The following is a 26704-nucleotide window of genomic DNA, read 5'->3' on the forward strand; positions in this document are numbered from 1 at the left end:
TTTTTTTCAGCAAACCAATTTTTAGTTGACTTTGATGTATGAATGGCAGCATTATCCTGTTGGAATTGCCAGTTTTCTCCCCCAATAAGTGGTCCAAAAGTTATTAAATTTTGATACAACAGTTCTTGATACTTTTCTGAATTCATTCTACCTTCTATGAATACAATGTCTGTTTTACTTCCCCATCCAAATCCTGCCCACACCATCACAGATCCTCCACCTTGCTGTCTGCTCATTCTGACTTCTTCGTTCTTCCTCAAATCATGCCAGTAGTGACTATAACTGTCAGGTCCATCCAAAATCCACTTTTTTTCATCTGAAAAGACTATTTGTTTCCATTCCTCTTTCCATGTCATCTTGTCTTTGGCCCACTTTAATCTAGCTGTTTTGTGCAATTGTGTTAATTTCGGTTTGGCAGTCATTTTGGTAAATTTGGCATTTTTATGATTATGCATACATCTCCATATAGTTGCTGGGGAAACTGCAATTGGCAATGTTGATGCTGCTTCTCTGACAGACAACTTGTTGACCGTCAGTAGCTGAAAAACCTTTCTTTTGTTTCTAGGTGTAAGGAGTTTAGGCCTTCCACATTGTTTATTTCTGCCATAATTTTCACCCTGAGTTAAAACATTTATCACAGCATGTGTAGATCGATTTATAGCTGCTGAAATTTGTCTTAGAGATTGTCCTAATCCTTTTAGTTGGTAAATTTCGTGTATTTCCAACTCTGTTAGTGTTTTTCCACGAGGCATTGCTTTAAATCATAAAAAACCGTTTAAAATTGGCGCCACATTTTTAATAATAAATGATATTCCCCTCTGGTGACAACTAATTAAACTAATAATTAATAAAAAAATTATTATACTAATTTTATTCACGTGTGTTTATACTTTTGAAACACTCAAAAATTGAAAATCTCTGATAATTGTTTTTGTAATTGTCAGATTGCTCTAAAAATTTCAGAAAATGTTTAAATTGATGTTGTAAACAACATACTAATGTAATAAATACATTACAATTGTTAATGTTTTTGATATTGAAAAATGTTGGGTGTGTTTATAATTTTGAAACGGACTGTATAAGTTATATAATAGATTTCATAACATTATATGGTAACAGTTTGAGTGAGAAAGGAATTTAAAAAGTTATAGGTTACAATTCTGGTTATTCTGTTACAATTCAAGTTATAGGTTACAAAAAGTTACAATTCTGTTTGATAGTTGGATGACTGAGACAATTAAGTTGTCAGCCAATTGTTCTGGATCCAGGGTGAAATCTGAGTGAGAAACCCCAGGAATTTTTCAAGGGATGCTCTGTCCTGGATATGTTGGGCTCTGTCCCTCACCATCCGGCTACACATTGTGAACCTGATTGAATCCAGAATGGATATGAAAATAAAGCACGCTTAATGTCCACTAAACAGAAATAGCAAATAAAAAACTGTTTTTATATTCTGACCCCATCTCTAAAAAATTTGTTAAAAAAAGAGCAATTTTATCAGATATTTTCATTCCTGTAGATAAAACAATATTAAAGTAAGTGCAATAGATGATCAATATTTAGTAATTTATGTAATATTGTTATCCATTTTTCTTAATTGTTTTTACACCTGATGATAATTTTGATAGTCAAAAAATATAAAAATGATGTTATATAAACAACAACAGTAATAATAAAAGCTTTACATCAAGAAAAATATACTTTTAGTTAGTAAGCTTTTAATAAATGATTTTTAACAAGATTTATGAATTCATAAGATAAAGAAGGAAGGGCACCTTAACACACTATCAGTCTTATAACAGTGCATGTTAAGACATTACTTTAAGTTTATGTGAATGACATTGTGCCAACTGTTCAACCAGGTCCACAAAAGTAGAACCTGTGAGAACTAGCACAAGGAATTTGGAAACGTTGCAAGTCAGGCTTGCTGACACTGTCAGCTGGAGAACAAAAAGCATGACTCAGCATATTTCAAGTTTGACTCTCACTATTACTAACTTCCACTTTATTTCACCTGATAAATGCCCATTTCAGTGAGCGCAGTAAATTTTTAGAAATCTTTTTTCATTTTTTGTCTGTTAACTAATGTGTAGTTCTTTGCATTTATATAGGGTGCGTTTACTTCTGAGTTAGCAGTGCTAATTCTGATAACCGGATGTGACGTCATTAGCATGTGTATTTTTGCTTGCTTGTCCAATTCGAAAGTGAACACATGCTAACAAGAAATATGGCTGGAAACCGCCATATTTCTTGTTAGCGTATGTGTTCACTTTTGAATTGGACAAGCAAGCACGAATACACGTGCTAATGACGTCACATCCGGTTATCAGAATTAGCACTGCTAACTCAGAAGTAAGCGCACCCATAGAAACAGAATATAAACAAAACATCTAGCTGAAAATAAATAAGAATAGATCAGTTTAAATAATGAGATTAAATGAGAATAGGTCATTTCTTTTTTGCAAAATTATTTTTGTACTTTCATGATAATTTTATAAGATATTTAGGATATTAGAATTATTTTGCCACAACTTTTTCTTGATATATTATTAAAGAAAGAATACAGTAATTTAATTGGATGACTTTTTCAAAATAACTTAATATAATAATTTAAGATTTATTCATTTAATTGTATTTTAATGTAAATTTTTGTGTGTATTATTTTCTTTTTAGATATCTTGCTCGCCTCTTAACACCAAGTTACGATTCCGGAGATCCAGTTAGCGTCACAGAAATCGATAATTGGTTAGATATGGCCCATTCTTCCATTTTACACGGCAATAATAAAGAAAGACAGTCCATATTAAAAACTATGAACTCGTGTCTAGGAAAACAAGACTTTTTAGTTGGTGAAAGTATGACGGTAGCAGATATTGTTATGTGGAGTGCATTATGCCAAACTAAATTAACAACTGGTTTATCAACAAATATTAACAAATGGTGGAATTATCTCAATTCTTGCGAACCATTTGTTATGCCAAACGAATTCTTATATTAGTGTTGCATTGGAAAGTAGTTGGTTTGTTTCTGTTAATATTCATAAATAAAAATACAATGCATAAACACATTTTATATTTTAAGAATTTCTAACTCTTAAAAATGATTTATCATCTGAAATTTGTTTGTTTTTTTACATATTCTGTTTTAACTACATCAAATTTAATTTGCTCTTGTAATTAACTTTATTCCAGAATTTAAAGATTTCAGTAAATATATATTTTCAAAATTTGATGTTGTGATTGAATTTTAAAATGTATACATAAAAGTTTTATATGATAATTAAATTACTGATATATTTAACTTGCAAAATAAAACAATTGTTTTCAGTAGAAAAAATAGACTTTTTTTAAAATTGAAACACCATAATCTATGAATTGAAAAAGTTTTGTATAAATTATTTTGAAATTTTTGTTTCCATTGTTAATATTTTATAAACAAATATAAAATTCAGAAATATATTTTAAGAATTTCTGTTATCTTGTTCCCTAAAGTCTGTAACTTTAGATATTTAATTTCTGTTTTAACTGCTATGAAATATAATTTCTTTATATAATTAAGCTAGGAATCAAAAACATTAAGGCTATTTGTTTTAATTAAAAATTGCATGAATTTGAACAATGAAAATCAAAACTATTAAGAGCAGAAAGAAGAAAAACATTCAAGATATCTCATGCAAAAAAAATAAAATTCAGCATTTAAAAACAGCTGTCAAATTAAAATAAAAAATTTAAGGCCCAAATGTTGCAATATTCAAATCTTTTGTGATTGTCCTACGGGCTCTTTTGCTGCAAATTCAGCTGTTTCAGCTTAGCATAAATTATCGTAAATGGAAAGCAATAAACTAAAAATCGACTTTGTACAATTGGAGTCATACTTTAGCAAAATAAAACAACTGTTTTCTTATAACTCCTAAAGCAAATATCCCTATCGTCTGTTGGTTTGCCTGTTAATTATGCATGTGAATGCCATCGCTAACATAAAATAAGAAGTCTTGTTTTTTTCTACTTGCAGATATATGTTTAAGTAAAAATTCTCCGTAGAGGATTTGTACCAATTTTGAAGAACAAACAGCACTAGTGGCCAAGCAGATGAAACTACTGAACACTGGTAATGGGTTCGTGTCTCACCAAAAGCTGGCCACATGAAATTTACAGGGCTTTCAAAATTTGAAAATAGAGATATTAAAGTTTCTTGAGATTAGATGACAGAATAACTTTGTCTTTGTTTTAGAGTAATGCAATTAGAGTTTCCGACTGCAAAACAAGACACTAGTTTTCGGTACTCGAATTATATTGTTTGCTATCGAGTGAGCTCAAAGAATCTCATCCGAAAAGAATTGAATAGTTCATGGACAACGAGAACTTTATACAATCGAGTAGTTCTCAATTCTTTCGCTGGAACACTCCATTCTTTAGAATCACTTTGGATGAAACCTAGTATCTAATAAAATGTTTTACCGAGGTAAAAGTGATTTAACTATTTAAAAATGTGCCTAACTGTGTGACATTTATGTGGTATAGTTTAAAGATAATAGAGAGGTTGAGGCGCACGTTTTAAACGTGTAAACGTGTACGTGTGACGTTCGGCGCCGCTTTCCCGTAAGCCTAAAAGTTTGACAATGGTGTTTGGATAGTCGGTGGAATCACGCTCGACATTCCAAACACCATCGTCAAACTTTTAGGTTTACGGGAAAGCGGCGCCGAACGTCACACGTACACGTTTAAAACGTGCTCCTCAACCTCCCTAATAAAGAAAAAAATAATACTAAAACCTGTACAAAACGGAAAGAATAATTCGGTATTGTGCGATTCCGGTTTACACAGGTTTACTGTAACTTTTCGAATTAGTCGCTATTGACCGTATAGTCCAGGGGTTCCCAGCATTTTTATTTATCGGCCGTTTTTAAGAAAACGGTTCCTAATTAATCGTATGTACTAAATTAAACAATATTAAAATATGCCCTTTTCAAACGTATTGCGCCTGCCGGATGACCAAGGTGGAATTAATGTGATCCCACCTTGGTCATCCGGCTGGTGCAATACGTAGATCAGAAAGCTGGACAATTAATCTAAGACGAATGCTGTACAGTCGACCCCCCTATAACATGGTAGATACGTTCCATTGTTTATGAAATTCATGTTGTACGAGTCCTTAAATACACGAGCCAATCACAGCCCGGCACGTGTGTAGTTTAGGGACTACGGCTGTTTGAAAGGTTTTCTTCCATAAAATTAATCGATTCTAGACTAATTTGACTCAACATTTCCAAAACACGTATATTTTTTTTGAAAATAATCCATATAAACTGCTATAAACAAAATATTGTAGGATTACTTACAGAGCGCGCACCGTTCGAAGACGTCGTGGAGCAGCGCATCGAATGACGGCGAGTGTTTCCTGATAAATTATTTTTCTGCGAAAATTTGCTGATGTTTGGAGACGTCATTAATATAAATATAATTTTTATGGCCGTTAAATAATAAATGGTTTTTAGTAGGTCCGCTGCTCGTTTAAACTCAACGGCTTGCGCAATATCCGCTGTTGGTCTAGATTCGACCGATCTTGTCGGCGATGACGTTTTACCGTATCATACGAGTCTCTTTTAGCGTGTTTATACGAATACGGTCGCAATTTTTTCGCCGTTATATACGAATCCGCATTACACGAACCTGTTTTATAGGAGGTCTACTGTATTGACATTTCTTTAAAATATGGCGCTGCGTTGTAGACGCTATATGAAATTATTGTTAACTAGAAAAGAAAGATAATGGAATTCCAGGAAGAAAATCTTCATATAAGCAACGCATATGTGAGGGGACCGAAAAGGGGGGAGAGAGATTTAAAAAAGCAAATAACGATTATAAGAGAGATATCATTATCATCTCTATTGCCGTCTGGACTTCCGAGTGGTAATAGTCAACGACATGTGGGAGCGGTTGAGTCAGAGATCGATGCCTCGTTTACAAACAACACAACCCGTTTATTAGACAACTAGCAGACCCCGCCACGCGTTGTTGTGGCTCAAAATGTATCTATTATAAATTTATAACACTTCCCCGTGGGGGGAATTTTTCGAAAAATTTCTTCTTAGTGTACATTCTGTTTACTTACCCTATTAAAACGCAAAAAACCGCATCTAAAATACTATAAATAGAAGCAGAGTTCTTTACGGTAAGCCTTAATCCTAACCATCTCCCTTCAGTGGGTGAATTTCGACACGTATATTATATAAAAACACGCGCGTATTCGAATGCAGCGTTGTGTCAAAATTTCAAAGTAATCGGTAGGAACAAACGAACATTACATTTTTACTGTATTTATATAGATAGATAGACGATGATCAGCTTTAGTTCATTTTCACAGAAAAGCGTAATGCCTCACATAAAAGCAAACTTAGGGCGTTGTACTCGTAGCGCCATCTGTTGGACATAAAAGCCTTAACCTAGATTATATATTTTAATTTATATGAATGTTTAACGGAATAATATACAGCCTATGTCCACCCCGAGGTTCCACTCTAAATATTGGTGAACGAATTTTTGAAATCGGATGAGTAGTTTCGGAAATTACCTGCTGCAAACAAACTTACATACATACATACATAATACTTACAAACATTACTCTTTATAATATTAGTATAGATTAACTTACAATAAAAGTACTATTGTCACGAAGGGTCGTATATTTCGGCGCGTGGTCTTCGAAAAAAGAGGAGGAAAGTCCAGCGACCCGGCCCGGCGATTTCCTATCGCTGACCGGATATTGCATTCTAAGACCAGTTTTCGAACAGGAAATGATATCCGGTGAATGCAGATGGGAATTTCCGAAGTTTCTCTCGACGAAGTTTTATATCTTTCGGAGGACACATCGGCAAAGGACGAAGATGGAACCTTGCGGAAAACACCTCAGCCAGGGACATACGGCAAAGAACCTGGGCTTAAATATCTCGTGGTCTCGCAAATCTACTTTATTGGTTATTAATCCCCTTTCTCGGTCCCCGATTGGTCTTTCTCTGTTACCGACTGAAATTGGACCAGATCGGTTGCCGAGAAAGACGATTGTTTATTAATACAGTTCGACACCGTTTTTCGTACGGTGTTGAACGAACCTCGTACCTTAACTAACATTTTCTTTTTGTTCGTCTCGTCTTATAAAAAATTTAATTTACTAATTTTTCTCCTTTTTAACCGCGTGGTTTTAATATTAAAACAATTTTATTTTCCCCCTTTTAATTTATAATTTAGTTTCCTTAATCGCGAAGATCAAGATTCATTTTTGTTAAAAGAATGTTTTTCATCCCATCACGTATACACTCACTGACCAAAAAAGTTAGGTATCAAGTAGGAGGCATTTGTGGCCTGGCGTCACTGCTAATTACTAATATTTGTCTGTAACTCTTTAATACTTTTAAAGAAACTGGGCCGAGGCTCGAAAGTGCTCGAGAGGACCCAGCACGTAAATACAAGTATTAACCACTTATTTAAACCTCGACATTCCTATTGTATCTCGCCTATTCGTCATATTGAAGTATAAATTTATCTCTCTAGAAGGGATTTTGCCCTTATCAGTTTTGCAGAGCTAATCCAAATAAATTAAATTATTTTTACCATAATAATAAAAACACATTTTAAATAAGAGCAAAATATTTAATTTTATATAAAATTTTTAAATACTAAAATATAAACTCGAAACTATACGAGTTAAAATAGAAAAATAAAATATTTTCTTCTATTTAATCTATATATATAATCGAGACGGGTGGATAATAATAATAATAAGCGCAGAGCCCAAACGGTTAGGAGTTGAAAGTTGAAATTTGATACACAGTTAGAGTACGTCACGAAAACGCGCACTAAGAAGGGATTTTTCGAAATTCCTCCCCATGGGGAGAGGGACAGGATTAAGGCCTAACACTTCTATCAACAATGGAAGTGTTAAGAGAAAGCGACGTGCAAGATTTACAGGCGCAGATGCGGATTTTTGCGTTTTTCGTGAAATCGAACATTTTTTTAACCCATCTAAAAATTCTCNTTTCCCAAATTCTCCAACCGGAAACCGCGTTGTACGGAAATATCCCCAATTTTTAAACCGTGTGAGAGCGAAACAGCGTTGTCGAAGTGCCGTGTTGTACGAGGAATACTTGTGTATTATAATAATGTACAGTATATTAATTTCGTCATATTAAAAGAGTGCTTTTATTTTTATGTGCTAAAACGTATTTTAAAAATAATTGTTATAGATTGAGTTTAACGTTATAAAAAAGTTCTCAAAAATAAATTATTCGTACATTTTAAAATACATTTTTTAAAAATTAAAATATTTTACCATTTTTAACAGCATTAGAACAATTTATTGATAACAATATTCAGTAAATACAAAAATATGCACATTTGACCGATAAAATTAATTTACATTTATGTAACATTTTACAAAAGTATTTATTTTGTATCGCGTATTCCCCAGCGTTGTTACTTATTTCCAATAAGAAAAAAAATGTAAAATTATCAATAAACACCATCGGTTGTTGTTACGATTGTAACATTAATAATAATCAAATCGACAGTATTGACATCAGTTTTGTAAACTAAGAACGTGAGACACCAGCGCATTTAAGCTGGCTATATGTATACTCATTAGAAACGAGTCTGCGGTCGATCAGCGTGGATGAGGCACGAAGAATAATGCCTGGCTATGTACTATCCGCGGAAGGATAGCGAACCGTGCTTCTCCGTCTTTTAACATTTCAAACACCAAGTACCGATATCCGCTTTATTCGCACATTAAGGTATTATATTATAACGCGCATCGTACATTCAGAAACATGGGACTAAGTAAAAATTCCATTCATTATAGTGAAAACACGAGTAAAACGTTTTCTCTTAATTGTAAGCGGCTTAATAATTGTTTAGGCAATCGTGCCGGACTACTGGGAGTCGAGCATAATTTATGAGAAATTTTGTTTTATAAACGGTACTTGCATTTCCAAGTAAAACAAGATCATACTGTAAATGAATTCATCGCGGCGAAGAATTAATCGCAATTGTTTTCTTACGTAAAATTTTACTCGATGGAAATAAACCTGAAATTATTCGCGATACAATTCTTATTTGATGTCTGTGTCAGATATTATTGAACACGACGAATTCTTTAAATATTTAGTGAAAAAAATCTATAGAATGGGTAGGAAAAATAGTTTTAATCTACGATATGTTCGGGGAATTAAAATGATGCCACTGTTTTTACGATGCGGTAACTCCGAGTGTCATTGGCTCCCAAAGAGTTGGTTAACATTTTACGTACAAACGGTTGCGCTTCTCACTGTCAACATAAATTATATTTCGTTCGAAAATTATCAAAACGTGATACATTGTCATCGAGACGGTATTCGAAGGTGTTAAATAATTTGTTGATACAGGTTGGAGCAGTTATATGTCCTAGTGGAAAAATTAAGTTATTGAAAAAGTACAAATTTAATTAAATAGTGAATCGACTACGAAATGCAATTTCGAAAGGTTTGTCTTCAAACACAATCAAATTCTGTACGCGCTCATAAAATTGGCCAATAATACAGTATATGACCGCTGCTAAAATTCTTTTCATTGGATCTCCGATGCTCTCCTAAAAAATCTTCAGTGGCAACGCAAACTTCGTCTTTAGTTGCCCCATATTGCAAAATCTAGGGAGATTAAACGGGAGCTATATGGCATTTGGAGCGTTCGATATCGCCTCTAGTCCGTGCTATCGATTTGAGACGAAATACTTCGTCTAGATAGTCAAACGTTTTGTATACACATAGCCTACATTTTGCTCCAACTATCTCTGTATCAAACACTTAAAACACAATTTGTTTCTGATAAACTGTTCAAAAATTACAATTTGTGCCAGACATAAATATACCTCAATTGTAAAAATAAAGAACGAATAAAAACTGAAGTGACAGTGACGACGACGTCAAGTTGAAACTATTTCTTTATGTTCTTTTGTATATATAATATATCCAGTATAAATTACAGAAAATTAAAAATAAAAATGGAAATATATATCTGGATATCCTGTCATAAATATTAACATCTTTAGAGTCGAAGAGAAATTGAGTTTTGTCTTTAAAAGCCGAAATCCAAACTTTCAGAATGCTTAATGCCACGTGTCTGCTTTTTGTATCAACCCATGCAGAAACCTTAGTCTTTTTATCCTGTTAATATATATATATGTATATAAAAATATAAGTAATTATAACACAGAATATATTATAAATATTAAAGCTTAGATTTCCACAGACAACATTTAAGATTTATGTATTGATTGACGGGTCATTAAATCTTCTATTATTGACAAAATACTATTTTATAAGATTAGTTTAGTGAATACGAAACCTCGATTAACGGTGTTTATTAATTTCGGATTAAACTCCATTGTCAATAATTCGATTTCAGTTAATTCATTGATAAACGAGTTAAAAAATACTCTCATTGACAAACTAAGTCACACTCGCATAGAATTGTCCAATTGCTGCAAAAAACAACTACATTTCAAACAGACACGTAAATGGTTATACAGTAGTTGTTGTTCGATTGCACACCCGTTATGCCGCGCGAGTGCTTTAAATTCGCTACTCCGGATTTTATAATCCGGCTAATACTAGCTCACTGTTTACAATTTTCAGTGTATCTGTTCCGACGACTTCAAACGCCAGACGTGTCTGTATGACGCAAAGACATTAAGCGCAGTTAATGGAGTTTGAAAAAAAACCGCATTATCGGGCTGAGGGAAACAGAATGGCCACGTCATCGAACTGGCTGTCATCCGGGTTGTCCTGGCCTAATTATTAGCAGGTATTGAGTGCAATGTGTACGTGACAGCACTACTCCGCGGGCGGGCCAAAGACGATTGTATGATCGTGAGATAAGCGCAAGCAGCTTTGTCCACTATCCGCAGCTACCAGAAAGCCTCTCTACAGAACCTTCTTTATCCGTATGCTCGCTAGACGATTAGCGGAGACAAATTTGCATGTACGAGGACCTTTTTGCATGCTTTTTTGTCATTGTACCATTGCAAATAAAGCCGATATTGTTAAGGTACTAATGTCGGCTTAATTTGCAATGGTTACGTAACAGAAAAACATGGACTGATACGGATGACCAAGCGTATTCTTTGGCCACCATCGTGTCAAGTGGAGAACCACTGGTGAGCGCTTTTTCCTCTACTATTGAGCGGAACATTGCTTCCACTGCCGGTATGCTAGTCTGGGTAGTCATCTCGTATCACAATTGATCACGCGAGAGTAGTGATAGTACAAAGAACATTGACGGCACAGCGATATGTTCAGAAAATCCTAATCCTACGTACTAAGTATTTCCTTACATGGTAGGGTTGTAAACGGGCATTTTTAGCAAGATAAGCAAGATTTTTAGCAATGCTCGTTTTCACACAAGTAGGATTTCGGGAATGTCTTCGTCACATTGTCACACTTCATCGGTCTGTCCAGTCTCCAGATTTCGCCCATCAAGTATTTGTGGGACCAGAAGGAACGCCAGCTTCGACCATTTACAAGCGTGAGCGGATGGGACTCGTTCAAGCAGCGCGGGAAACATATGGCCTCGCTGACAACATGTACAGTACGGTACCAGCACCGATGCCTATGAATATAAAGTGACTAATCCTACCGGCGCTTCTGAAGATTTCCCGATTTCCCGATGCCCCATCCACCCGTCCGCGAGTGTGAGGATGCGGAGAGGCAGTGTCAAAATCTACGGGCAAGTCTGTCACAAGAAATCATACGGTACCTACACGCCGCCACACCCGACCGTATTGCTTATGTATCTATGCAAGAGGAAGTTCTACAAGGTACTAGAGGTTCCTTTAAATTGTAGAGTTGTTGTACAAAAAATTTTCCCTTTGTTAGGATATTGTAATTACAGTACTTTTATTATCGTTATTAGACTTCTTACGTTGGTCGTAATAGTTTCATTTAATTGCAATTTTTCTTTCTTGGTGTGTAATTTTGTCGATAAGTACATATTTAATTATTTAGTGATCATAACAATCTTTAGAAAGATGATGAAAAAAGTTTAATTTCAGATAATTATATGGAGCTGTGAATAGCTATAAAATTTCAATAATGTTATTTTTGAGCATCTTTCATCCTTTCCTTTAACTGACATTTTACCTCCGACCGGTATTTCGATAATATTCTGTATAAGTGGAAATCTAACTTTATAAATCATAAAAACTAAATTATTATCATTAAAATATTTTCCAATATTTATAATAAAAAAATAAATCATTATTATTTACACTTTTATAATTTTTGTGCATTTTGAATAAATTTTCCGAAAAATTAAATCAGTTTAATTTAACAAAATATACACTAAAAACATTACAGTAGTAATGTATTTAATTTGATATTTAAAATAAAATTAGTTAAATTAATTATATTTACTGAACTTTCATTCCTTAGAAATTCGTACGCAATAATAAGATAAATATCATTTTAAATACTTAAAATTCATTATTTGTAAGGATACAGAATAGGAATAAATATAAAATGATTGCCAAGATAATTTTAGATTTATTCCTATTATATTGCCAAAGTGCGATAATTTCGATAGGATGCCTTTATGATTTAGCAATAGGAAACTAATTGCTAAATCATCCGAAGAATTTGTCAATGTTATGATTCAGCTCGAATAAGTTCTTGCTAAATCATACATAGTATATTTTTAACTTTATCTTTCGAAATAATTCATTTGTTTGTTTCCTTTTTTTCTTATCTTTTACACTAAGATAAGAATGTAGCGGTGCAAAAAATATAGTACAGTAATACCCCGAACTTACGCGATAGGTGGGACCGAGCGATAACCGCGTAAGTCGGGGTATAATTTCTCAATTTGTGTAAAATCCAAGTCGGATGTATGTAAGCTAATAAATGTTCTCGTTAATCTTATCTCGTCTTTTGATTCGTTCATTGTTACAAGAAATCACCNGACAAGCATTTCAATTTTAAAAAATCACGTTAATACAAATTTAAAGTTACAGTTTTTAAATCCCTTCAACTTTGTTTGAATATATTATAAATATTAAAGCTTAGATTTCCACAGACAACATTTAAGATTTATGTATTGATTGACGGGTCATTAAATCTTCTATTATTGACAAAATACTATTTTATAAGATTAGTTTAGTGAATACGAAACCTCGATTAACGGTGTTTATTAATTTCGGATTAAACTCCATTGTCAATAATTCGATTTCAGTTAATTCATTGATAAACGAGTTAAAAAATACTCTCATTGACAAACTAAGTCACACTCGCATAGAATTGTCCAATTGCTGCAAAAAACAACTACATTTCAAACAGACACGTAAATGGTTATACAGTAGTTGTTGTTCGATTGCACACCCGTTATGCCGCGCGAGTGCTTTAAATTCGCTACTCCGGATTTTATAATCCGGCTAATACTAGCTCACTGTTTACAATTTTCAGTGTATCTGTTCCGACGACTTCAAACGCCAGACGTGTCTGTATGACGCAAAGACATTAAGCGCAGTTAATGGAGTTTGAAAAAAAACCGCATTATCGGGCTGAGGGAAACAGAATGGCCACGTCATCGAACTGGCTGTCATCCGGGTTGTCCTGGCCTAATTATTAGCAGGTATTGAGTGCAATGTGTACGTGACAGCACTACTCCGCGGGCGGGCCAAAGACGATTGTATGATCGTGAGATAAGCGCAAGCAGCTTTGTCCACTATCCGCAGCTACCAGAAAGCCTCTCTACAGAACCTTCTTTATCCGTATGCTCGCTAGACGATTAGCGGAGACAAATTTGCATGTACGAGGACCTTTTTGCATGCTTTTTTGTCATTGTACCATTGCAAATAAAGCCGATATTGTTAAGGTACTAATGTCGGCTTAATTTGCAATGGTTACGTAACAGAAAAACATGGACTGATACGGATGACCAAGCGTATTCTTTGGCCACCATCGTGTCAAGTGGAGAACCACTGGTGAGCGCTTTTTCCTCTACTATTGAGCGGAACATTGCTTCCACTGCCGGTATGCTAGTCTGGGTAGTCATCTCGTATCACAATTGATCACGCGAGAGTAGTGATAGTACAAAGAACATTGACGGCACAGCGATATGTTCAGAAAATCCTAATCCTACGTACTAAGTATTTCCTTACATGGTAGGGTTGTAAACGGGCATTTTTAGCAAGATAAGCAAGATTTTTAGCAATGCTCGTTTTCACACAAGTAGGATTTCGGGAATGTCTTCGTCACATTGTCACACTTCATCGGTCTGTCCAGTCTCCAGATTTCGCCCATCAAGTATTTGTGGGACCAGAAGGAACGCCAGCTTCGACCATTTACAAGCGTGAGCGGATGGGACTCGTTCAAGCAGCGCGGGAAACATATGGCCTCGCTGACAACATGTACAGTACGGTACCAGCACCGATGCCTATGAATATAAAGTGACTAATCCTACCGGCGCTTCTGAAGATTTCCCGATTTCCCGATGCCCCATCCACCCGTCCGCGAGTGTGAGGATGCGGAGAGGCAGTGTCAAAATCTACGGGCAAGTCTGTCACAAGAAATCATACGGTACCTACACGCCGCCACACCCGACCGTATTGCTTATGTATCTATGCAAGAGGAAGTTCTACAAGGTACTAGAGGTTCCTTTAAATTGTAGAGTTGTTGTACAAAAAATTTTCCCTTTGTTAGGATATTGTAATTACAGTACTTTTATTATCGTTATTAGACTTCTTACGTTGGTCGTAATAGTTTCATTTAATTGCAATTTTTCTTTCTTGGTGTGTAATTTTGTCGATAAGTACATATTTAATTATTTAGTGATCATAACAATCTTTAGAAAGATGATGAAAAAAGTTTAATTTCAGATAATTATATGGAGCTGTGAATAGCTATAAAATTTCAATAATGTTATTTTTGAGCATCTTTCATCCTTTCCTTTAACTGACATTTTACCTCCGACCGGTATTTCGATAATATTCTGTATAAGTGGAAATCTAACTTTATAAATCATAAAAACTAAATTATTATCATTAAAATATTTTCCAATATTTATAATAAAAAAATAAATCATTATTATTTACACTTTTATAATTTTTGTGCATTTTGAATAAATTTTCCGAAAAATTAAATCAGTTTAATTTAACAAAATATACACTAAAAACATTACAGTAGTAATGTATTTAATTTGATATTTAAAATAAAATTAGTTAAATTAATTATATTTACTGAACTTTCATTCCTTAGAAATTCGTACGCAATAATAAGATAAATATCATTTTAAATACTTAAAATTCATTATTTGTAAGGATACAGAATAGGAATAAATATAAAATGATTGCCAAGATAATTTTAGATTTATTCCTATTATATTGCCAAAGTGCGATAATTTCGATAGGATGCCTTTATGATTTAGCAATAGGAAACTAATTGCTAAATCATCCGAAGAATTTGTCAATGTTATGATTCAGCTCGAATAAGTTCTTGCTAAATCATACATAGTATATTTTTAACTTTATCTTTCGAAATAATTCATTTGTTTGTTTCCTTTTTTTCTTATCTTTTACACTAAGATAAGAATGTAGCGGTGCAAAAAATATAGTACAGTAATACCCCGAACTTACGCGATAGGTGGGACCGAGCGATAACCGCGTAAGTCGGGGTATAATTTCTCAATTTGTGTAAAATCCAAGTCGGATGTATGTAAGCTAATAAATGTTCTCGTTAATCTTATCTCGTCTTTTGATTCGTTCATTGTTACAAGAAATCACCACATAGAGTCTCTCGAGTCTCCGTAGATATAATAAGCACAGAAATAAATAACACAAAATAAATTGTAGCTATGTGTCGATTCCGCGCGACACGTCCGAACACGTAAGCCGAACAATAGTGTGGGGAGAGTGAGTAATCGAGGGTTGCGTGGCGCTCAAACAAAAGACGAATCGACGAGATTTGAAAATCGCGTAACTCCGGGTTCGCGTAAGTAGGGGCAGCGTAAGTCGAGGTATCACTGTATAGTATTTCCGTCAATTTTCGTCGGTAAATCTAAAATAGTCATTGATTTTCATTGATAAACAGTTTAAAAAATGAAACTAAAAGTAATTTTTCGTATAGAAATAAAAGATGATTTGTACACCTAAAATTTCTGATTCAAGAAATATTCATTAAAATATTTCTTGAGTCATATTCATTTTTTAATTAATCGATCATAATCATATTCAATTAAAAACTAAATTCTGCATTAAGTTAGATAAACGATTAAAAGACCTTTTTATCATTTTCTATAAGTTAGGATATTTGAGGCTGTAAAAAATCTCGAATTAATGTCGACTTAATAGCATAAAACATGTTTAATTTTGTTGTTTGAAAACAATTTTAATGCTGACAATTTTGTTTAATAACAATTTTAAATTTGTAAAAATATTCTTTTCTTTAAAAGAAAATTCCTTTAGAGTTTATAGCGAAAGATGAGAAATGTTAATTATTTAATTATCATTTTTGATCGTCCATAAAGTCACCCTAATTCATTAAAAAATGTAATTTTCTTGCAAAATCAATTGGTTGAAAATGAAACAAAACTCTCCAAATCCGTTGAAAGTAGTAAATGTTTTGTATTTTTATATCTAATTACTATAGTCCGCGCAGCGAAAGAGTAGACGCCAGTCAGCCTAAACTGGAAGGGTCTATTTCAGATAAAAGACACCGATCTGATCTGTTTCAGCTCTTTTGTTTTTTGCGTTTCTGAAACGTTTTAATACGGCGCCATCTTTATCGTAGTTTTATTACTTATTCTTAATTCTGATGTAACTCACACGTTAATCACTCTTCAGGCTGACTCGTGTCTACTCTTTCGCGGGCTATAGAAATAATAACAACGTATTATTACTTAGGAAATTATTAAAATTACTCGATTATTATAATATATTTTTTCTATTATATAAACATTAATCGTACAACTTACTTGTGTTTTCCTACGAACGTATTGATAAGCTAGAGCGTATTCTACTAAAGATGCAAATACTTGAATTACACAAACAATAAACCAGATATCCAGAGCTTTAAGATAATCGACGGGAGGGACGAAATTTCTGGACTGGACAATTTGTGTTACTAAAGTCAAAATAGAGGTTACTCCTAAGGTGATGCGAGCCGGAGCAGCATTTACGTCGATCCAAAATGATAACCAAGATAACATGACAACTAATGTACTGGGAATATAAACATTCATAATATTGCCGGTGAGTCGACGAGTGAATTTAAAACTAGCTATTAATTCTGTAAAATTACCTGTTAAGTATACAGTAAATGAAATTATTACTTAAAATTAGTACGTAAGTTTTTCAAAATATTTTGAAATTAAAGTGTTAATTAACTTCTTGACTGTTTTGGACAGTACATTTAAACACTAAAATCAATATTTAATAATGACTAATTAATGGTCCGAGTTCACCAAACTTCAATCGAGTCTAATTAATAAAAAATATGTTTATTTAAATTACATTTATGTATTAAATTATTATAGAAAATATACACGTAATATATAGGATAGTCGAAAAGTCAGTTAGACTAACTTTGTTTTGTTTCGTGTGTTCCACATACTGTACACTCGTAAACACGAATCATAAATTTAATTTGTTAAGCTATTGTAATTTGTGCATCGAACAGAAAGCATATGGTTTTGAATAATTTTTGTTATTTGTAAGTAATAAAGTATTTAAATAAGACAACAGTTTAATCTTTGTAATGGTTAACTGACTCTTGGGCTATCTTATATTTTCAAAAAAATTATATAGATTTTGATTGGAATGTTAAAATATCATATAATATTTATTTTGAAATTTTCGTTCAGTTTTAATCGTATCAATGATGTCTTTTCTTTTCTAATGAGTTCTTACAATACGGAAATGAAATTAACAACGGTTTGGCAGAACAAGAATGAAGTCGAGATCCAACCTAGCCTACATGGGCAAAGAAAATAGCTATACTTCCACGTTCATTACGAAATAGAGCCAAAGCCGTGTTTAGACATTTTTTATTGGAGCACGAAGGCTGATTTTGTCCATTGATACTTATGGCTGATACCGACAGTTGGTTCAAAGTGCCGTTCAAGAAAGTTCACTCTTTTTCCTATCCTTCCAGTCCCCTTTTTGTACCGTAATTTTTCTCTTAATTCCGAAAGATATACTAATTTTTGTGGTGCGACTTTTTCGATTATTCGGGAGAATTTTCCGACATTGGAAACGAATGAAACTCCCTGAAACCAACCATTTGCTTCGCTTCTGTATAGAACATATACTGTATTAGAAAATTATAAGATATACCTAAACTGTTATAATCTGTTTGAAATTGCCAACATTTTTGCAAGAAATTTGAGATTATATAAAAACAAAGCTTATGCCTGTCTGTTGCGCACCAGACAGGCATAAGCATGGGATCAGTTATAGGCCCGAAGCTAGCAGAACTTGTTATGGTAGATATAGATCAAGCAATCAAAAAGTTTACAGGCATAAAGTTCTATAAACGATATGTGGATGACATAATTATACTATACGACCAAGAAATAACAAAATTAGAAGAAATAGAAGAAAAAATAAACAAATTAAACGATAACATCAAATTCAAGGTAGAAAATGAGGCAAACACGGAAATAAATTACCTCGACATTAAAACAATCAGGAAAGCAAACAAGATTGAATTCGAGCCATACACAAAACCATGCGAGATCGGGAAAGTGTTAAACTACAATTCAAACATTCCCCAGTACATAAAAGAAAACATATTCATCACGGAGTATGAAAAGATCGAGAACAGAACAAGCTCACTACAGAAGAAGAAAAAAACACCTCAACGAACTGCGAACTAAATTCCTATTAAACGGCTACCCAAAACGAATACTAAATAACTGGGAAAGAAAAATGAACAACAAAAGGTTGGAAAAGAAACAAAACAGAGATAAAAACACAGTAAGATACATACCCTTCCCCTACATTCGTGGCTTCTTTGAACAGGCAAACAAAAGTTTTGATAAAATAAATATAAAGCTAGCCCCAACCTATAACAACTTGCAAAAAAGAATCCGGAAGGGTGAACATGACATAAATAAACAACCAGGCAAATACAACACTACCGAAGTCGTCTATAAAATACCTCGCACATGCGAACCGCCAAAAGTATACATTGGAGAAGCAAAACGAAAATTAGAAACAAGATTAAAAGAACACATCGCAGACCCGAAGTATAATAGAATCAACTCTGTTTTTTACGAACATTGCACGACCCACAACTGCAAAATAGATAAGAATGATGCAATAATAGTACACAAAGAAAAAAATTGGTATAAAAGAAAATTCAAGGAAAGCTACGAAATTACTACAGACAAAAATAATATTAACAAAAACCTAAGCATTGACATTCATAAAAACAGGCTACAATTATTAAAATAGAATGTTTATACAGTCGCAGGCGAGGCTGTGTGCGGCACTCGGAGAAGTGACACGTTACAAGTTACGAGGCATGCGGGGGAGGCCGTCAAGTCGGGAAAAGAGGGGAGGGGGAGTGGGAAGTACGGAAGTGCCTGACTGATACTGTATACACAAGTCACAACCTATCGATGTAACAGACTGAAGAGGGGCGAAAGCCCGAAACGCGTATCTGTATGAATTAAAAGTGGATGATGAAATTATTTGCCAAGTGTCGATAAATGCACCAAGTCGTGACATAGAATTAGAAGAAACAAAAAAAAGAAGAAGACACTGTTTCGACAAATAAATAATTTTATTTTATTTATCCGTTTTATTTACGAGTTGCTATTTGAATAATTGGCGCTGGTTCACGCGAGTCATTTTAATGTTATTTCAAAAGTAATTAGCAAGAACGAGGTTTACAAACACGAGCCAAAGAAATAGCTATCAATGTATACTTTCAGTTGCGAAAACAAAATCCATCTCTGTCAACGGAAGATGTAGTCACAGCACGCTTCGGTTCTGGCAGGTGCTTCAATTTGAAGTAATAATGACTATCGACACACGATGAGGCGGAGTTTGCCGGTTAAATTCGTCGATTTTTCTTTCGAAATGAATCTCCACCATTAAATTTTTTCCCTGTATCCCGATTTACCAAATATAAGTAGGGCTTAAGTCAATTTTGCGTCATGTATCGAAATAAATTTGATTTCTGTCGGATCGTCGAAATCGGAATTCGAAATAAGCAATTATTTATCGCGACGTGTCGTAATGCCGGGCTGCAATTTTTAATCGTACTTTTAATTAATTTAATTTAAAATATGCGCTCTCCGCCTCAAATTAGTAGTGACTCGCCCCTGTACATCATACTTTTCCGTCATCTAGCTAACTCCATTTTCGAGATTTAAAAAGACGGACAAGTGGGAATTTATAGGTCTATATTTTTTTAAACTGCAATAATCTTCCCGAACTGATCGCGTACTCGAGAACAATCTGTGGGACGTCAATTGGTTTTTGTCAAAAATCTACACAACATTACAACCGTCTCGCTCGTGCACTGCTGGGGAAGAGTCCTTTGTCTTAAGTTCTCGCGTTGCCGATGGTAGTTACCATTGTCTCCGACTTGGAAATTTCGCCTATCAAAATTACTACGCTATGGCTCATCCTCCCGGCTTTTAACGGTACTATTCCGTTTTCTATTGAAGGATACATAGATTAATTATAATCAAGTTTTCGATTAAAACAACTATCGTCCATTCGCTATAATTTCGTGCACGCTTCCGCAAGAAATAGTTGCAAGAGCTGTTGTCTCCCGGACTAAATTTATAAAACCAATGATGTTCACACTTTTATTAGAACACTGTTGCTTCTCCAATACGCCAGGTAACGAGGAGAAATAAATTTTGTAGCGTAGATGAGATCCTGCTTTGTTTCTTCGTTTTATGCACGAAGTTACAGCGAACAGACTACATATAGGAATTTGAAGAAGAAGAATATTCAACAATAAAACAAACGTTTAACGATTACGAGAGCGGACAATTTAAAATATTATAATTAAGTTTAAACAACTGATCGCGCATTTCAAGACTTTTCCCATCTGCTGACCTATGCCGCGGCCGTCTGCTGATTGGCTTAATTTCGCCTTCCATCTGCTAATTGGCTCGCGATAGGAAAAGAAAACAAAACGAAATTTCAAAATGAAAATTAATTTCGGTTAGATTAAATTTATTTTCGATTCGGGTAAGTTATTTCCCACGTTTACATTTGAAATCGAGAAAATAATTTAAACATTTGCGAGAATAATGGATACCGTAGACGTATTACAAAGCATTAAAGAAATGAATGTATAAATGTTTACCTACCGCTGACCCATTTTTCAGTAATTCGTAAGGCTTTAATTTCATTCACCTCAAAGTTTAGTAGATTTAAATTTCTCACGTGAATACTTTTTTCTAAAGTTCTGTAAGGACTATTGTTTTCTCCCATCCATTTAAGTACAGCTTCTCTGTCGGTATTTGCTCCTGTTTTTATGATTAATCAAATAAAACAATGCCAAAAAGCTAGTATTGATATGAATAATATATTTATAAATTTAAAATATTTTAATTTAATATTCAAATCGTAAAAAAGTAAAGCCTTAAAACAATATGTTAACTTATTTTAGATTTTCAGCGAAACCCGCTAGTGTGACCACTGAAGGGACCGGCTCAAAGTGGTCGCCTTACACGGATGGTCACATTAGCGGGTTTCGCTGAATATTACTGTATACTGATTTACTTTTAAATTTCTTTCTGAATTTTTAGACTTTCTAATTGGCCTTTCGTTACCCAATTATAAAAAGAATTTAAAAAATCATACAAACCGAATAAACCATTATTCAAAGATTTAGCTTCTTGAATAGTTTACTTGACTTACAGTATACGATTTTAATCATATAGAGCCATTGTTTCACTGTTTAGGATCTAAAACAATTTTTCAAATCTATAATTTAAACTGTTATTGTTTTAATATACAGCTGAACCTCTAATAACGACCTCTTAATAACAGCTACTCTAAGCAGCAGTCTTTTTTATGGCTGTATTTGGATTTACTTTACGATATCTTGACAGTTGGATTTTTATTTCATTTTCTGCTGCGAGGGCACTAAGACGGCTTTTTTAAATTACAATTATCGTGGTTTCGAATAGGTTCGCAATGGACTGTCAGACATTAACGTAAGAAGGTCACGTGAAAACACCCGTGAAAAATATCCTATAGTTTACGACCCGGTTTGGATTAGTTTTGTTCCGTTAGGTAGATTTGATTTGATAACTTTCCAGGTGACTTTCTAAGGAAAACTGGCCCCCTAATTAAGTATTAGAAACGTAAATAAAATTAGAAAAAAGACCCGTGGCAACTACCAGTGTTCAGTGAATTTATCCACTGTGCCACTGACTGGCCGTAATGCAAATACGATTTGTTGAAAGGTGTGTCTCTTGGAAGGAGTTTCTATAAAAAAAACTGGTCCCTATTTAGGCCGTATTCACCCTGCCACTGTAACAACGTCTTGTCTTACGCCGTTTTCGTTCATTGTTCATTAGTCGTCGTCTTATAGCACGCGCGATATTCCGTACAGTACATTAGGCCGAGCGTTATTCCGTGACTTTCTACGCTTTTAGACCGGACTTTTTTAAAATGGAATACGCAAAGTAAAACGTTAATTCTTCGACTTGGACAGAGGAATTTATTACTTTTGTTACGGAAAATATCAAAACGTCGATGATAATCATAGCCGTTCATATTGAGAGGAAAACAAAGTGGTTTTTATCCAGGAATTACGATTAAAAGGTATCAAAGGATTTTTATAATTATTTCTGTATGTCTCCAAATACTTTAGAACATTTAAGCTTGGTAGTACCTCTTTCTTCGACACAAAAGATTAACGATTACTTCGGCAGTACCGTAGTGTTAAAAGTGAAGAAATACCGGAAAAAATGAAATAGACTTCCGCTGGCGTGCTGATTCGATCGCAAGAGATACTCGTGGAACCATTCCGTTTCGGAACTGATTAGAGAGTGATCACCCTTCTGTTCTTCTCTTCAATTTTCCTTTCATTTAGTGTTAATCAATTTATTTAATAAATAAATTTGATGTTGTTGAAATCGTCAATTATTATATCCTTGGCATTATTATTAAATTTAAAAATTAAATACAAATCTTTTAATTGCAGAATTTGATCTTAGAAAATTTAATTATTTCTTTTCGTATCACGAAAATTAAGTTTAAAATTATTTTAAAATGTATAAATACATAAACATTTTTAAAACTTACTGAATGTAATAATAAAAGAACAGCGTTGAATATCCATAGGAAAATCGTGTAACTCCATCGGACAACTGACTATGAAGTTTAATCTAAATAAATATTTAAATATAATTATAGTATTTATATATTTATTACTTTTTATATACTTTTTACTTTATTTATATATTATATATTATATATTACATGATGAAATGGTTAAGATAATTAAATCTATGTATTGGTCTATTTATTTGATTTAAAGTAACATTAATCTTAACTTTTTTTAAATCAGGAATGAAACTTTTATACAGATTTTTGCACTGATCCAGGCGCTCTTTAGCTTTTCCTCGTTTAACGGATGCCGAGAATTCACAAAGCGCTTCAATAAACACCACTGATTTTCGATTGGATTTAAATGCAGACTGTTCGGGGGCCGGTCCGTCCTTTCCAAATTTTCTTCGAGTGAATAATTCCGCAACTGACATACGCGATATGATGCGTCGCTATCTTGAAAGATGAGTAGATATTTTCCAACTGGTTTTCAATTGTTGGGATAAGCAATCCTTCCAGCACGAAGCCTAGGTTATTAACCAAAATTCATCGAAGGAAACGACTGTAATTTGCCAAAAGAATGAAAAAACTGAACTATATAGACTTTTGCATTCACAGTGACATTAAGAACACAGAGTCCTCGTGCTGAGATATATGCCCCTACGACAGACTGAAAAAATTTCACTTTGTATTTCGTGTACTGTACTTATCTCGATACTTCTCACCTTTCCTTCACCACACGAATGAACAATGATCATCTTAGACTCATCGCTAAAGATGACACCATTCCAAAAATAATTTAAAATCAATGGGAAAAGTCGAATTAAGTGGACTAAGGTTATCCTAATCATTTATCATCTGCGTATTTCAATCCAAGTATAATAAGACTCTATTGTACTATTATTTTAGGATATTCGTTTACTATATTCTAAAATATTCCAAATAAATAATTATTAATAATAAATATCAATATTTTGCTAATCAAGTTGTTGATTATTTGAAAATAAGTTCGTTCGAGAATTGCTTAATTAAAGACTTTTGAATTAATTCAAAACAATTTGTTTATTAGTTTATTATATACATTTAGAATATTCTAAAATCATATAATCATTGATTAATGTTTTAGATAAGATGAGATTCAGTTTCACTTAGATATTTAAATATTAATTAGCAAAAATAGATATGGATAAGATACTGTATATAGATGATATCAAATGAAGATATTACATGATAAACGTCATTTCAGAATGTTTGTTATTTATTTATTGTTATTTCATTGTTTCATTATAGAAGCATCCCTCGTATAACACGGTAGTTACGATACGAAAAAGTGCCGTGTTACGCGAATTCGTGTTATACGAAACAAAGGACTAATAGAAAACATGGGATTAGGTACCAAAAGTTAACAAATGGTTAAAAACAATGTCTAAATAAACTTTACTAAATACGAAGAATAATTTATAAAACCAAAACACGGTGGGTCTTAAAGGCTAAAATCTGAAAACAATGACAACGACATCTAGTTGATAGGAAAAGGAAAAATTGCACTGTCAGTCTTCGTTAAACCTGACCAAAGCACAAAACAAATTGAAAATTTCAATATTCTAAAATCCATGGGCAAATTTTCGATAAAATGCATGCTTACTCGAATTAAAAAATATCGAATAAATGAGTTTTCACTTAAAGCTGTGAAATTTTGTACGGAGGATTTCCCAAATTCTCCAACCGGAAACCGCGTTGTACGGAAATATCCCCAATTTTTAAACCGTGTGAGAGCGAAACAGCGTTGTCGAAGTGCCGTGTTGTACGAGGAATACTTGTGTATTATAATAATGTACAGTATATTAATTTCGTCATATTAAAATATATATATATATATGTATAAATTGCAATATTTCGTACTTACCTTTCCGAAAGATATAAAGATTCGTCAGGTAGAACTTTTAAAACTGAATGCCCTGTACCGATGTCAAACGTTTCTGCGTATTTGCAATTTGGAAATGTAAATTCTGGTATCCATATTTTCGATAATCCCTCGTTAGGGAAAATTACTGGATAATCGGAAACAAAATGAGATAATTTTAATCGAGGATCTTTCCAAATGCTGATAATGCCCACTATGAGTCGAAAATCCTGCAACAGAAAGAACATTCGTGGAATCTTATTCAATTACAGCTTTGTTTCGCAAATTAATTGATTATTTAATACTGTAGTTGCCATTTTATTTAAAATACGGAAGAAGTTGGTTAATCCGATAACCCGAATATCCGGTAATCTGGCAAGCAAATATTCTACCAATTGAATTTTGGATACGCGAGGACTAAAGACCTGGGATTATTACGTGTTCAATAACGTTTTAAAGGCTTCTCAATCAATCTTAACGCAGAATATTTATGCACTGTGCCATTTTCAGACTGATTAAAGAACCTCCGTAAACAAATCGGAAGCATACAGCAGAGTGCGTTAGTACAAAAGTGTTTCGTGTCTCGCAATATTAACTTTCCGTGTTACTATAATAACTATATTGATGATCCTAATTATCTCATTACTAATTTGTTATATTTGTTTCCTCGTATCAATATGTTTAATTTTATGTTTAAAGAAAACATCAAATATGAATTAAAAGTCATTTTTCCATTAATTATTTAAGTTTGGTTATATGAAAAACACGCTTGACCATGACGTTCTGATTTAATTGTTCTCCGTTCCTAGATTTTTTCACATTTAACGCGCTTAAGATAGGTTCATAAAAATATTTCAAAAGTCAGAAGAGACGTTTTAGATCTTTTCTAAATTTAATGTCTGTTTATAAAAGAAAAATCAGTTAAAGATGTGTAATGATCAGTCACTCATAAGCGATGAAAAGTGTTTAAAGATAAATAAATTTACAGTACATAAAATAATTAAATAACACAAGGAAATGACGAGCATTCTCAATAACCAACGGTAAATAATTAAAAGCAACCGTATAGATAGAACTGTTTCCTTACCATTGAAGCTTCTTTTATATTATCGATACCTAAAATTTGAAGAGAAACATATACCGATACTGGACGACCTGTTAATAAATATGAGTTTAATCAATTAAAAATTCGATAAATTAAAAATACTATATATAAATTTCTACAATATTTTATTTTCTTAAAAACACACACAAAAATATATTTAAAAAATACATTAAAACGGAAAAAAGTAGTAATTACCATTGCTTACCTTACAAATTTCGTTACGTAAAGCTCTGTAAAGCGCATAATCTGGCTGCTTTACACCATTCGGGTATTTTGGCCGTAGAAGCTGTCCCGCATTCGACAATACGGCGCTTCCATTGGGAATACGCGTATACGAATTTATATTCGAATATGCAATAGCAAGCTTATCG

General features: G+C 33.4%; 2 protein-coding genes across 2 annotated transcripts in view; one reads left to right on the plus strand and one right to left on the minus strand.

Moving 5' to 3' along the window:
• LOC111628314 (aminoacyl tRNA synthase complex-interacting multifunctional protein 2-like) overlaps window positions 1-3129 on the plus strand; it is a 20669-nt gene extending 17540 nt beyond the window's left edge. The window contains exon 5 of the mRNA XM_023372080.1: window positions 2674-3129. Coding sequence (XP_023227848.1) covers window positions 2674-2998 — 325 coding nt within the window. The 3' untranslated portion in view covers window positions 2999-3129. The remainder of the gene's footprint in view (window positions 1-2673) is intronic.
• Window positions 3130-10042: 6913 nt separating this feature from the next.
• LOC111628151 (glycine receptor subunit alpha-3-like) overlaps window positions 10043-26704 on the minus strand; it is a gene marked incomplete at its 3' end in the record, with an annotated part of 36439 nt that continues 19777 nt past the window's right edge. The window contains exons 3-8 of the mRNA XM_023371895.1: window positions 26316-26383; window positions 25232-25458; window positions 23302-23384; window positions 21354-21512; window positions 16992-17317; window positions 10043-10192 (exon numbers count right to left, since the gene is read on the minus strand). Of these exons, the coding sequence (XP_023227663.1) occupies window positions 10043-10192; window positions 16992-17317; window positions 21354-21512; window positions 23302-23384; window positions 25232-25458; window positions 26316-26318 (948 nt within the window). The remainder of the gene's footprint in view (window positions 10193-16991; window positions 17318-21353; window positions 21513-23301; window positions 23385-25231; window positions 25459-26315; window positions 26384-26704) is intronic.

Source organism: Centruroides sculpturatus, unplaced genomic scaffold (assembly GCF_000671375.1).
Source record: "Centruroides sculpturatus isolate CEXI.00-Female unplaced genomic scaffold, Cexi_2.0 scaffold65, whole genome shotgun sequence".
NCBI lineage: Eukaryota > Metazoa > Arthropoda > Arachnida > Scorpiones > Buthidae > Centruroides > Centruroides sculpturatus.